The 14,167-nt window shown below is 41.3% G+C and overlaps 1 protein-coding gene across 13 annotated transcripts in view; it reads right to left on the bottom strand.

Annotated features, from left to right (window-relative positions):
• The window catches only part of ARMH3 (armadillo like helical domain containing 3), a 129,715-nt gene that overhangs the window by 112,702 nt on the left and 2,846 nt on the right, over positions 1 to 14,167 (bottom strand). For 12 of the 13 annotated variants that reach the window (XR_008467145.1, XR_008467146.1, XR_008467147.1 and 9 more), the window contains exons 2-8: positions 9,420 to 9,531; positions 8,889 to 8,945; positions 8,597 to 8,743; positions 6,325 to 6,432; positions 5,198 to 5,290; positions 4,257 to 4,331; positions 3,517 to 3,603 (exon numbers count right to left, since the gene is read on the bottom strand). Coding sequence is in view for 7 of the 13 variants with exons in the window: in XM_054207050.1 (XP_054063025.1) it covers positions 3,517 to 3,603; positions 4,257 to 4,331; positions 5,198 to 5,290; positions 6,325 to 6,432; positions 8,597 to 8,743; positions 8,889 to 8,945; positions 9,420 to 9,521 (669 nt within the window). In the remaining 6 variants the exon portion in view is untranslated. Of the gene's footprint in view, positions 1 to 3,516; positions 3,604 to 4,256; positions 4,332 to 5,197; positions 5,291 to 6,324; positions 6,433 to 7,175; positions 7,321 to 8,596; positions 8,744 to 8,888; positions 8,946 to 9,419; positions 9,532 to 14,167 lie in introns of those variants that run through there. The other variant, XM_054207057.1, reaches the window with a different exon arrangement.

The raw sequence follows: 14,167 nt of genomic DNA, 5'->3' as shown, positions 1-14,167 counted from the left end.
CACCTCTAAGCCCAACCCATACTCCCTGCCTGCTTCCTTATTCTAATCCTGCTGTTTCAGAGTTCAGTTCCCCTCTCACTGGGAAGCACAGCAAAAGTTTTAGAAGTCTAAATTACCCCTGCCACTCCACAACGTGCAGAAACATGCCACAGCCTCAAAAAGTGGTTGATAAGCATTTTGAGAACTTCAAAGTGTGCCAATGAAACGGTTACACAAAATTAAAAATAGCTTCTGCCTCCACCTGCCTCTGGGAAGAACTCAAAAATATGATTCTCAGCTCCTCAGAGAATACAGGTCTTTTCCTATCACTGCCATCAGATAATACTATAGCATTAAGGTCTTCTTATCAGTGTTGAGGTACAGACACAGACTCTTGGAACCTGGGAACACTCAAGATGTCCTCCATGAACTACCCACCGTTAGATGTCAACAATCTCATAGAAACAAGGGTGGAAGCTGAAGGGAGATCAGTACCAGGTGATTTTTAAAGAAATCCCCTGGTGAGACACACCACAGAGAGTGAGTATTACATGAAGAAGCACACAGGTCTGGCAGAGGGAGCGAGATCTCCTCCATGCCCTGAAATGTACCTCTGCCTCCAACACAAACCTATGGGAAACAATTTTTTTGGTGGAAAAGGAAGCAGAAAAAAAACCCAAGCTAACCATGTACAATCCCTAGTTAGATGCTTAACTTATCTTCACATCTGTAACACAAACGGTGGCCAGAGTCCACTCAATTATCCCTCACAAGACTTCTCCTGAACACTCGTTAGGGATGATTCAGCAGCTTTGCTGCCAGCCCTGAGGCCATCTCCTCCGCAGGCAGGCTATCTCACAAGAAACTGGAGCTTGAATAATTACTCTTTTTGTTAAAGAGATTCATTTAAAATAATTTGAGTTATGCAAGACTTTTTTTTTTTTTTTTTAGAAAAAAAAAAAAGATTACTTTTCTGACTCTTCAATGTTGATAAGTATCTCTTCAGCACCTGTAGGTGACTATATCAAGGAGAGGCAAGGCAAGCGCACGTAACCAGACATAAAGGACTGTGGGATACACTATATGCTGCCAAACAAGCACACAAAGGGAATAACCCACGTTTTAACTTATTTCTTTCAGCTCTGCCTACCAAAAGATCCATTAATATCCAATTCTAGCAGATTGAACATGAGGCAAAGAAATTTCCACCTAGATGTTATTAAGAAATCTAACTATTTATAAGTCGCTACCTGATTTTATGTTTTACCTTGCTATTCTAGCAGCCATCCCTTAAAAAGCTGAGAAAGTGAACAAATAAATACTTTTCCTCACAGCATTTTTGTTTGGCAGCCTTTTGTGTACACTTAGCTTCACCATTTTCCTGATATAGTCAATTATTTAGTTACTCTTATGTTTCTCTCACATAGTATTAAGGTAAAAATATTTTCACTGAAATCAGGACTGGGATTAAAAAAACCCATAAAATATAGCTGAAGACTTGAATAAGTATATACTTGGAGCAACTTTTGAAAATTATTAGGTTTCAGATCAGGGACGTCCCTTTAAAGGTTCCATGTAAAGACATGTAAATCGTTTTTACTCTTAGAACAGAAGTTAATGAGCAAGCCAAGATCTCTGCTACACTGGTAATGAAAACGTGGACAGATATGCCCCAGGGAATTTGAAAGAAGACTACAAAATTCACATCCCAAAAATATGAAAGAACATCCTGATGCAAAACACACTGGTATTCACATTAAAGACAGACACAAAATCATAGTCGACTAATGAATTTTCAGCCTAATCAGATTTTCTTAAGCAGCTGGAAACATAATTTAGCAACCAATGAAGCTCAGAACAAAAGAGAAACTATCAACTGCTGCAGTTAACTAAAAAGCAAACTCCAAAGGATCTGAGGCATGGAAGTATGTTACAATGCACTGACAACCAGGCAGCTGCCAAACGGACTCTAAGGGCCAAAGAACAGCAAATGAAAGCAGCTACTCTACTTAAGGACAAAAATTATGAGTGCATTACTACAGGCTTTGCTCATAGCCCTGCTTGCAAAGGGCAGCGTCAGGCAGCCCTTCCTTCAAGTTGCTTTCAGCCTTGCCAGACAAACTACTCAAGCTGAAATTCCCCTTGCTACACATCTGCCGTCAGGTTGCATTGTACTTTTTAAACATCAGCACAATTTCTTTTGGGTGCCCAGCTCCAAGACACGTAGGACAATGTTTTCCACAGCACTCAACACCAACTCAATACTCTACAGAAAGCTACTGCAAAAAGCGGAGGACAAGGCTTACGTACTCACCGCACTCTGCCTTACTAAGGACATAAGCTACAGTACCCAGGGATCCATAGCTCAGGGGTGGGACTACGAAGCTCTCCACCCTTTGACCTGAATGTTGCAACGAGACCTCTGGTCTTTCCAGTCTGCCCTCACCAGTAACCCTACCCATGTCATTCCCAACAGTTTTTCCTCATGGCCATATACTGAAACCAAATTCCATGCTCCTGTTCCATGCTACCACGGCACAGATCGCTGAACACAATCCGTAATTCTGACAACATTCACAGGGACGAGGAATTAACAGGGATTACTTTGACACTGAATGTAGCTCTTCACCTATTCTCTAGGCCCATTCATAATTCAGAACAAGAACTATTATAAAACCTGCTAGGTTTTTGAAGCCTGCCCCCTCCCAGTAATTCTGTTGAGGAGAGGGGATTCCAGCACTTTCCCATTTTTTGCAAAGCTAAGTATATTAAGATATTCCTAATTACAAAAACAAAAAAAAAAGGTTGACCATAAAAGCATCATGCCTCATGCAAAGTAAAGCCAACACTAGGTGTGTTTTGACATTTGAAATGTTTCTTTTCCAAGGTGATGAAAAACAGAGAAAAAAAAATGGGAATACACCACGAAGTAGCCCAACCAGTTTAGAAAAAGGAAGATGAATAAAGTTTCTCAGAGAGGAATTAGTCAAAGAGATAGAGGCAGACTTCTCTTGGAAATAATAGCTGTGATGTTTCAGTTCATTCTTTGGTCACAGCTTCACCATCTCTTCTGGGGATTTGTGCTCTTTCAGTCTGCTAGTCAGGTTCTGAACCACCAGTTCAGTTTGAAGCCCAAGATGACTGATGCCTCATTTTACTTTGGAGATTATGTATAACCGCACAGTCACATGCACAGAGGCAAACATGCAAGTTCGGCACAACAGTAACTCTTCCAAAAGGACCTTCCTTGCAATACTTTCATGAAAGAAATGCAAATCCCCTAGGTAGTTTCTTTCATGCTTGCACAAAATGAGCTGTATGAATATCATACACATCTGATTATACACATACGTCAGAGACAGAGTTAGCATAATACGACTGCCTTGCAAGACTTCTGCAGCTCTGTACTGATACCTGGTAAATGCTACAGTGTGTACTGCTAAAAACTGTACTGTAGGCTGCCTTAATAATCTGGGGGCCGGCATAAATGAATAAGTAGAGAGAAGTGATGTTTCTGTTATCCAGAAGAATACCTACCTCATACTTTCTGTAGTTGACCAGCAAGGCAAGAAGGACAACAGCATCATAGCCATGTTCCCTGCGACTAAGTGGGCTGGACAGGATCTGGAATAAATAATCACACTGTTCTGTTAAGGCCTGCTTCAGGAAGCTTGCAGTGACTCTCAGACAGTGCGTGGCCGTGAAATGCATGTGTAAGAGCAGATTATGTCCTGACTGAAAGAGGATACTTAAGGTTGAGGGAGTGTTGGTGCTTCCAGGAAGTTCTGCACACAGAGAAGCTCATTTATCATGGAGAGGACACACATAGGTTTTCTGGGCATAAAGGGCAAATATATTTCTCAACGGCACTGGACAGTATCTCAGTGCATCACCAACGTTATCCATGATCTCCAAGACCAGTTCTTCTTCTTACACTTCTAAAAAGTGTAATTTATCAAAGAGCAGAAAAAAACTCAATATATCCAGACTGCCTTTTGAATAAAGTTCCTCTGATACAGGAATTCTCTGTGAAATTAGCCCAGAAATCTGTTCAGCTTCTATCTATGCACAAATGTCTCAAGTGAAAATACTTTATATACTCAGTAGTGACTAAAAACAGCAGACTAGAATAAGGAGGAGAAAGCATTTTTTTAAAAAAAATAATCTGTGACTAAGCTATGAATGGAAGCAACAGGCAGTGTCAGTCAGCTATGCCGCACTGAAAAGCTGAAAAGCAAATATGTGGCTGAAAGCTCAGCAGAAGGAAGAACTCTTACCTGTAAAATAGCTTCAAATATGCTGTTAATCATCACATACTCCAGGATGGTGTTCTGGCTAATGTTATCTGTCACCTGGGTACAAACATAAGTTTTAAAATCTCACCCAAAGCCTCCCATGATGCTGTAGCTGCCTCTGGCACACACTGGGAACAGAAGAGTTCTACTGCCAGATGGACCCATTTATCCAGAATCTTCAGCAAGTCAGGGTGTGACTAGCAGTACAGCTAGACATGAAGTAAAAGAAATCTGTCCTGCCTTCCACCCCTCTCTCTGGCAAGAAGCATGACCCACGTACTAAGAGCTCTCTTTTTCCTCTACAGATGGAAATTTTACACAGCTGCATGGCAACAGCCATCAGAAGCTGAAGCAGACGGCCACACTGCAGGCAGAGTGAAAAAGCAATGCCCATATGCTCCACTGAGCATTCTTCCACCACAAACAGGGCAGTGAAGACCTCCCCCACACTCAATTATCTCTTATCACAGCCAATATAGTTTGCAGTTGACCGTCTCTAAGAGATGACAAGTGGCTATTTGTCCAGTTTCCTCATTCTTCACATCCTCACCAGTCTTGTCTACTCCACGTTTCCTGTCTTTCCTCAGCCCCTCTCCTCTGCTCCCTTTCCATTTACCTGAGACTTCTTAAATATTTTTTTCCCCTAAAAAAACCCTATGAATCCAACTGACACTTCCTCCTGTGTCACCCTCCTTGTGCTCCAGTTGGCACCTGTCCCATGAGGTGAAAACAATCTGCTGGTCTGTATTGGCATCATGGTTAGAGCAACGATGCTTATTCTGGGCTGAGCCTTGTTCTCATGCACAATTTCTTCCCCTCAAGCTTCACACTGCAGCATTCTGCTCAATTTTTGAGACAGTTCCATCCCTCAAGATGTGGCTCATATAAGCCTCTAAATTATCACACAGCTGGTATTCACTTACCGTCACCAAGCAGAGAAGCAGCTTCAGACACAAGCTTTTGAGGCTTTCAGAACCTTCTGCACAGAGGAGTGAGTCCAAGCTCTCCATCAGATTCTAAAGAACAACAATCACATTATTTGAAAGTAATATTATGTTAATTACAAAAAGTTTTTCAGGAGATTCAGATACAAGAGCATCAATATAAAGCCATGTTATTCCAGAACCAATAACTGAGCCATTACTACTATTACACAGGCCATATTCACACTATTGGTTCGCAACACTTTTGTTAATTGCATTTTAATGACCACAGCCATAACATCATGACAATTTTCCAAGAGTTTTCTCTAGATGCATGAGAGATTTTTGTATATATATATATAACAACAGATTTTATTCATAAAGTAAATCAGAGCTCTACAAATATAACCATCTTTTCTTTTTTGCCACACCTTCCATTTAATAGTATGTATATTAATTATGATTAAAAGTAGATACTATATAGCTGTTTGACAGATATTCATAATTAATTGTTTTCCAAATACTAAGATACAGGTAATTCTTAAAGGAAAAATGTAGTTCTGATAGGCAAGTTGCTACTAAATATTTTCTCCAAATGTCTTACTATTTGTAGAGAGATGACAAAATTGCTACTTTTTATAGAGAGATAAAAGATATAACAGGAATTCAGCTTTACAACTGATTACTTTGCTATTTCCCAAAACTTAATGTCTTTACAGTGAGGAGCATCAAATAAATTTTAAAAGGTACACGTGATGATGGAAATGTGAGAACACAAGATATGACTATCAGCTAAAAATTAAGCACAAGGTACGAGGTTCAATAATAAATACTAACGGCTTATGACAGCTGTTTATGGCCTTAAGATTTCTTAACCATAGTGACTGCACAGCACATAATTAAAGGAAAAGAAAGAAAAATGCTCAGTTATATTACTGACAAACATAGGGAGCCCAAGCGTCTTTGTGTCAACTAGCAGGTGAAGAACTTCAGGACAGCTGTTTTTAGTAAGTGGATGGAATATTTCCCCCAAAAGCTGCACTTTTGTAGACACACCTGTCTACAAATCACTGTCCCTGCAACTTGGCTGCTCTGCAAACGCTTTCTCTACATTCCCAGGGCCTCACCTTCATACATAGCTCCGCCTTATCAAAACCCACAAGCATGTTGATGATGTCAAACCCAGAAGTGGATTTGTTCTTCTGATGAACACCCCGAATCAACGCACACAAAGTCTGCAAAGGGAAAAATCAGAGGGTAAGAAAGATATAAGGCAACATCTATGACTCAATAGCAAAACCCACCCTAAAACCTCTCCTAGCTCTGGCAAAGCACAGATATTTAAATGAATATCAGCAGCCTGGAAGCCACACATTTTGTCTGATCTCTCCTCCACCTCTGTTGTGTTCTAAGGATGCAGAGAACTCAGAAAAATAGAGACCATATTTATCCGTATTTTTCCTGTTTGTTCACCCCTTCATTTGATAGCACTCTGAAGAAAGGCAATCTTACTGCTTCTTCCATACAGACCCAGCTTGTACCAGACAGGACCACAACCTTTGGAAAACAGTTAATTGTGGCTTTAAAGCCAAAAATATTGATCAGGAAACTGCAAGGCAGAAGCAATGTCCAATACATGGAGAGATGCACCTTAGAGCTTTCCAGATTAATTCCTCATTTCAAGCATGCCAAATACATCTGCATACAACACAGTTTATCACATGATGCCTGTCCATACAGCACGTGCTTTTGCTACAGAAACCACAAATTTCTGTTTGATTACTATGCGGCTATACTAAGTCTGACCAATAAACTGTCTCTTTATCGAAAAAAAAAAAAAAGAAAGGAAAAAATGCCTCCAGGGCTATTGGGCAGCTTAAGTTTTCCTAACTACCTCAGGGTAGTTTCTAAGAACATTGCCACTAAACATAACCTTCTTCACATTCCTCATTGCAGGCACTGGCTTACTGATTCATACCGAGTTCTTGGAGATCACTGGCAACACAGAGGTATCAGCATACTATGCGTCCAACAAATACTCTGGAAAATTTATGCAAATGTCTCGTTTGCCCCAACAGGGGGAAATGTCAGTGGTGACTTTAATCATCAGGCACCTTTCAGGTCTGTGAAAAAGGGAATGAGCAGGAATATAACCACTGCAGTTTTAGACGCCAGCTTAAATTCACCTGCGAGAAGTAACTAGTTTCAGAAGACGTAAACCTGGAGACAAGCAGACCTCAAAGAACCAGCAGACCTCTAGAACCATACAGAAGCAAAAGGGTAAGGCAGACATCCCTTTTTTCGTTACTGTCAGACACAGAATACTGGGCTAAACAAACCTTTAGTCACCACAGTCATTCTCAAGAAGAGATTGCGTAAATAAGTTCTGGCTTCAGGACCACTTTCCATATGAACAGTCTGAAAAGCGAATGCTCTCTCAACCCAAGCTCAGGATGTGTTACCTGATTTCTATTTACACTCGCAAAGCAGGATTCTCCATTTGAGCGCCAGCCTAACTTTTGCCAAGAGCCTGAATACAAGTTTGTGAATTCAGGGCTGGGCTAGACTGTCTCCGCAGGTATAACTATACTATTTAATAGCATCCTTTCAAATTAATTAAAAAAAAAACAAAAAAACCCAACAATGCAAGATTGTTTGTCATCAGACAGGTAATCTCAGTTTTACATCAACTTTTCCCAGCTTCCTGCCTGTCCAGTTTCTTAGAGGTGGCTTTTCCAAATGTGAAATTCATGTACTGTATTCCTATAACTGAGAGAAGCTGGGACAAAGGCATTCACCAAACTGTAAGAATCAGCCTGTGAACTACTAACATCAAACATCACGACTGACAAGGGCAGTCTCCTGCACAATACATGGGATAGCATAGCTTTGGTAAGGAACAACCTGCAGGAAAGTGTTTATTAATTCTGGGTGACAATTCTTCGCAGCTTCCAATTAGAAAGTCTCCAGCAGGGACAATCTCCTGCATAAATTTCACACTAACTTCTCCAGAGCTTCGTTTCATTTTTGACCCATAAGGAAATTCAAAAAGGGGGCTGAAGTGGGGAAGAACAGAAGAAAGCTGAAGACAGCTACACAGAATCCTTCTGAGCCTCCAAACTGACAGCCTGCAGTGTGAACAAGCCCCTCTTGTCCCTCCCTTGCCATCGGCTTCATCCTGCATCACCAGATCCTCTTGAATTCTGAAACAAGCTATTGTTCTTCAAACAGTAAAGAGACTATGAATGTTTGTAACCTCCACAGACAATAAGTAGCAACTGCTCTGTAGACACCACTTCTCAGAACTAAAGAAATGGGCACAAGATGTTTGATACCAGTAGCAAACATATTGCCTCATCAGAAGCAGAAGAGAACCTTCCCCCTCTCTCGATGTGGTACCTGTAATGCATTGACCACTCTGATCGGGTGCTCCTCACCCAGTGCCTGGATGCAGTGCTGAAACAAGCAGTTGATGTTATCTTTTATCTTCATTAACTCTTCCCCATCCAGCGCCTCCAACTTGCCTTCTAGATATTCCAAGTTGACCTGTCAGGTTAAGAAGCAGTTCATGCATGTTATACAACCGCTAACACCTTAGAAAAGCAAGTCCTTGCACTTGCTTGAAATGGCACTGACAGTCTGCCACTTCAGAGGCAGAACAACAAGTCAGAGGATGTTCAATTCCTGTTACCTTCATGAGAAATAGCTCCTCCCAAAACCTAGGGTTGCATTTACTGGGGTCCTCTGTCTGAAAGGAAAAGGAAGAGCCATGAGAGCAAACAGGAAGAAATCAATCAGGCAGAATTTAAAAAAAATAATTATCATGAGTAGCTCAAGAGTCAGCATCATCCCACTGGATGACCAAGTGGTCTCACAGTATAGAATTCTGTCTACACAGATTCCCAGAAACAGAAGGACAAACAAAAGCAGCTCTCAATTGGGATGCCTCCGTATATTTTCTGGATTATTTTTTGAGAAATACTTGAAAAGCTGTCACTTTCCATAGACCACAAATGGTCCTGGTAGACAACAGGACAAGGTGATGTTAAGGAAGAGAGCAAAGTACAGTGCTCTGCATGACAGCAGGAGAGCCTGAAGCATACGCCTACACTGTGCAGTCCTTACCTTGAGAAAAGAATCCACCATGCAGAGCACTCAGCACAAACTAAACCCAGAAAATTTAACACAACACTTTAGAAAGAAGAGATGTTCAAGTCCTTACCGTGAAAATCTCATCATACATCAACACAACTTTCTCCTTCAATGGCTTCTTGGAGGCTGAAGATTTCCGGAGCAGCCCACCTTTCTTCTCTGTTTGGGCCATGCTGTATACCCTGAAGAAGAGAGAAAAAAGGCTAAGGAAACTTGAACTTTTCTTCAAGGCATATCTGGCCTGCCTCAACCATGAAAGACTTTTTCACTGCACTGAAATACTAATAGTCTCTCACAAGCTGAAAGCAGAGTTTTTAATAACTATACCAGATAAGAAATCAGATCAAAGGTTCCTTCTAGTCCTATATCCCACTTCAAAGAAAGATGCAGAAGTCCAGACACAGGCACATACAGAATAAGCTCCTTATGGATAAATTTTCTTAATTCTTCCCTGCTAGAAACTAACTCATGATCCAGACCAATGCAGTTTACATCTAGAAAAGTATATATTCTTTAATCTCATTGCATGAACTGTGATACTTGTTATCAAATGGATACCCCACCCTTTTTGGCGCTGGTCAAGCCTCAAGGACATCTTGTGACAAAAAGCTCCTGGAAATGTTTGAAAAAGTCTTCTCTGATCTGTTTAATTAGCTGCCTTCTGAAGCATTTCAAATTCTGCTTTTGCACTCTGAGGCGACATCCAACACTAGGAAACATTTGGCTGCAAAGCCTCCCCAAAGCACTCCTGCTACCCTCGCTCATCCCTACCTCTGCACCTTAGCATCCCTCAGCTGTGCCAGCTGCTCTGCAAATCAAGCCAGAAAAGAACCCCAGCCTTAAAAGCATCACATGTGGCTCAGTTTTGGGAGAAGGATGGAGAAACACAGGGGAGAACCTTTGCAGGGATTTTTTTTTTTTTTTAAACCAGATGAATTTCCTGATCTACTTGACAGCAAAGGGTTTTCTAAAAACACAAATAGATTTTACTACAATTAATTGGTGTCTCATGCTTACTGGTTATCCTATCAAGAAAAAAAGGAAGTATCATTATTACAAAATGAGCTGTTACAGAAAATAACAGCCATAGCTGTAGTCCTGAACCTTCTGTGACAGTCAACCCATTCCACGGGCTGAGAGTCAGAATGCGTGACTTGCCATGTACTCTTAACCTTGTGTCTGATGCTACAAAGCATATCATCACTCTGACCTTGCAGATATGTATTTATCTGCAATCACAGATTTTTCTGGCAAGCATCACAGCCTTAGCATTGTTCTATCCTCCTCTATCACCGCAGCACTGTCAGAGGTACTTAGCAGAAAGGGAACGCCATCCCTTCTCTCATATCCCTAAGCTCCCCACCTTTCTCCCATACCTCCAAAGGTAATTACACACACGGCAGTGGCATACCTCAGGCAGAGGCCTGACTTAAGTCATGCTCCAGAAAAACACGGGCAGGCTCTTGTGGCAGCTGCACTCAGCCATGCTAAATTATGCATAGAGAGGTAAGTTCACTGCAGTCAGCATCTAAGACCCCAGAGCTTTCTGAGCTGGCAGCCACAGACACGGCTTTGGATTTAGCCGCCACCCCAGGCTGCCTGACCCCCTTCCACAATCACAGCACGTTTAGCTCCGTCTTTCCCTCAAAGAACAGGTTCCAGCAACTACTGAATGCCAGTTCCAGATCTCTTCTACATTCTTTCCACTGCAGACAGCTTTTGATTGTTTTAGATAACAACTATGTTCTCAAGTAGGACTCTCAGGCTGCCAGAGGATGTTATTCAGACACCCATCCCTTAAGCCATAAATCTCAGTTCCAAACAGCAGGAAAACACCTTTGAGGCTGGAGAAACACTGCTGCTGCAGAAGACTCTACCCCAGGTGTGAAAGGCAGGAAATTTGCCTGGGTGGGGAAGCAGAGGGTAGGACAGAGAGCAGCAGATCTCACACCTGAAAAGCTGAGGTTTCTATAGAAAGGGGGGGAAGTATTCTCTCTCTTCCCACTAGGAAGGGAATACACACAGCCTGCTGGTTAAGGGCTGATGTGTGTGCCGGGGTGAGAATGGAAACAGGCCCAAGCTTATCAACTACGGCATTTTAACCTTCTGTAAATACAGAAATTATTCCTGTAGCCTAGTAGGTCTATATATCTAATTAAGATGGAAAAAGGTTTCAGTCTAACAAACGAAAAAGAAAACATTATTCAATCATCTCGATAGCTTCTCTTTTACAGACTTTGCATTATTTTTAAACTGTCATGGGAAATAAGACATTATTCTAATTAGAAACGTAATTGGAAACAGAGAGAAATCTATTAAAAACCAAATCAAGAACGATGTCACTTTTAGCCTAGCAATACAAATCTTACCCAAGATTGAACAAAACAATTTCCCAGCTAGAATTGTAAGTTTCTGAACCTAAAGCAGCCATCAGCCCCAACATACAAACACATCCATCAGTGTGCTTCTAATTGAATTACAGCTAATGAATCCCAATGTCAAAACTAATAAACTAACTCTCAGTGCTTCTAGGTCAGCATTCTCACATCAAATGTGTACGTGAATGGGAGAGGATCAATATGCTCTGCTTCGTCCCTGAACTTGCGAGCTGCATTTTAGCACTTTTCCTACATTTCCAGAAAGACAGAAAAATCTAAATCCCACAAGACACAAAGGCCTGACGTGGGGCAAGCATCAGAGAGATCGCATGATCACGTGAAAATTCTAGTCTCTGTCAAAATGTGACTTGGGATTCATATTCTCTCAACCAAAGCTGCACAGAGCACATACAAAGACTGCTAGAGGCAAGGATTAAATAATGTTCTTGTTTATAATTTGTTATTCTACAAATGAGCATATGGAGGAGCAAGGGGAAAAAAGTAAGAGCCGCCTTTCATGCCAACGCTTCATTAGGCTGTGCTTGTTTCATGACCTATGATGATCAGGCTGTACAAATGGCTTTTTCTTTTCACTTTATGACATCTAGAAAATGTAATTGCATAAAGACAGAAACAGGAAACTGCATTTTGCTAATGGGGACCTTCTAGGCAGATGCAGAAAACAACATTTAAAGGCACAACACATTTATAAATAAGTTGTAGAGGTGTCAAATTATCAGGACACCGTGACAGCTTATGAAAACAACAACACTGAATATAGTTAACAATTATCCTTCAAACGCATCACACTGAAAAAACATCAGTGCATCTTCCACATTTTAGGTTCAAATGGATAATTTATTCTGTCAATAGGTCAGTCCCATTAACACATGCTGCTAAGCGAATCCTGCTTATCACTGACTGCACAGGAGAATTACCCCTCAGGGCCAAGAGAAGCATACACACATGTGGATTTTTAGAACAGCAAGTACTTTGCTGTGCAGCAGAGGATCCAAGATGCTTCATCTGGAACTAAAAGAAACCTCGACAGAGCAGGAGTCTCGGCAGCTCAAAGGCAGTAAGATAAAAGCCATGGCAGACAGAAGTTCAGGCAGACTCTTGCTTTATCTATCATCAGCCCCGGGGTCAGCTGATCCAGTCGGGAAGAAAGGGATGAGCACATCCAACCATCCGCCTCCTTTCCCCTTCATTCCAGAACTCATAGCAGAGATTCCAGCCAAACATGTGACATTCAGATGAACGCATCTCTGTTAGCTTTTCATTACAATATCCACAGGGAAAATGAACCTGGCATTTTGAGTCTGAGGTTTACTCAGGCTTGGGCACATTGAAAACTCTGCCTGCTCCACGTTGCCACTGGGCTCCTGTACAGACCTATTATTATTCTACAGATCATCTTATAATAGCGAAAATACTATGCTAGAGAACATAACACTAATTCACATCTACATTATAATGACACTGGGACCCAAAACTTGTAACTTCTGTAATCTTGCATGCAGTCCATCAAGCACTGTATTTTGCACTTAATTGCCTAGGCTAACGACCTGAAAGTTTTAAAGATTACAGACACATATACACAACGCCCACATACAACCAAACATGAATAAGTGTTTGGGCTTTTTTTCCAGTGTGGACCCCTCAAAAAAATACATCATAACACTTCTTGGCTAAATAAAAAGAAAACAAACAGATTACATAAAATGGTATTTTCACATGTTGACTTACTTGGCTAAGCATTTATTCCCTGTCTGAAAAAGGTAGTGCAAGTGATGTGATGTGATTTATATTAGTGTGTCAATACCAAAGCCCTGGATCTCAATCAACATTTATAAAGACTCTGAATAAGAACCGAGATACTTTTCCTTTTAGAATCCAACATCCCTTGACTTGCCAGTGCTACTAAGATTGGACTCACTTGTTTAAACATTGCAAGGCTAGTAATTGCCCACCACCGACTGCATGCACTTGGGACCCAGTGTGATCACGCTTTGCCTTTCAAGGTATTTCACAGGTACCTCACTCGAGTCTAAAGGAAAGTTGTTCAAAAATTACCTCAGTCATGCAAGAGAGGGGGATAAACCCCTGCCTAAAAGTTAGCCTAAAGCTTCTAAAGCAATGGGCTATAAGCCAAGTAGTCATTAAACCCTTCAGGGAAGTTCCAGGAAAAGCTTGAACTTAATCCATGTGATGAATCCGCAGAGTCAATATTGGACCTGAGCAACAGGCAGTTAAAACACAGGTTCCAGCACTCATCCATCACAGAAAGCAATAGACAATCCGCACCCCGCACAAGAGCTTATGAATCCCAATACATAAACAGTGCCTTGATCCAGTTCAAGCTCCAGTATTAAAACTCCCAGGACCAGCCAGCAGCAGCATGGCCGACCACTAGTGAAAACAGAGAGAGGAGGAACAG

Source organism: Rissa tridactyla, chromosome 6, assembly GCF_028500815.1.
Source record: "Rissa tridactyla isolate bRisTri1 chromosome 6, bRisTri1.patW.cur.20221130, whole genome shotgun sequence".
Lineage (NCBI taxonomy): Eukaryota > Metazoa > Chordata > Aves > Charadriiformes > Laridae > Rissa > Rissa tridactyla.
Note: the sequence above shows the minus strand (reverse complement) of the source record. Positions and strands in the feature narration are given on the sequence as shown.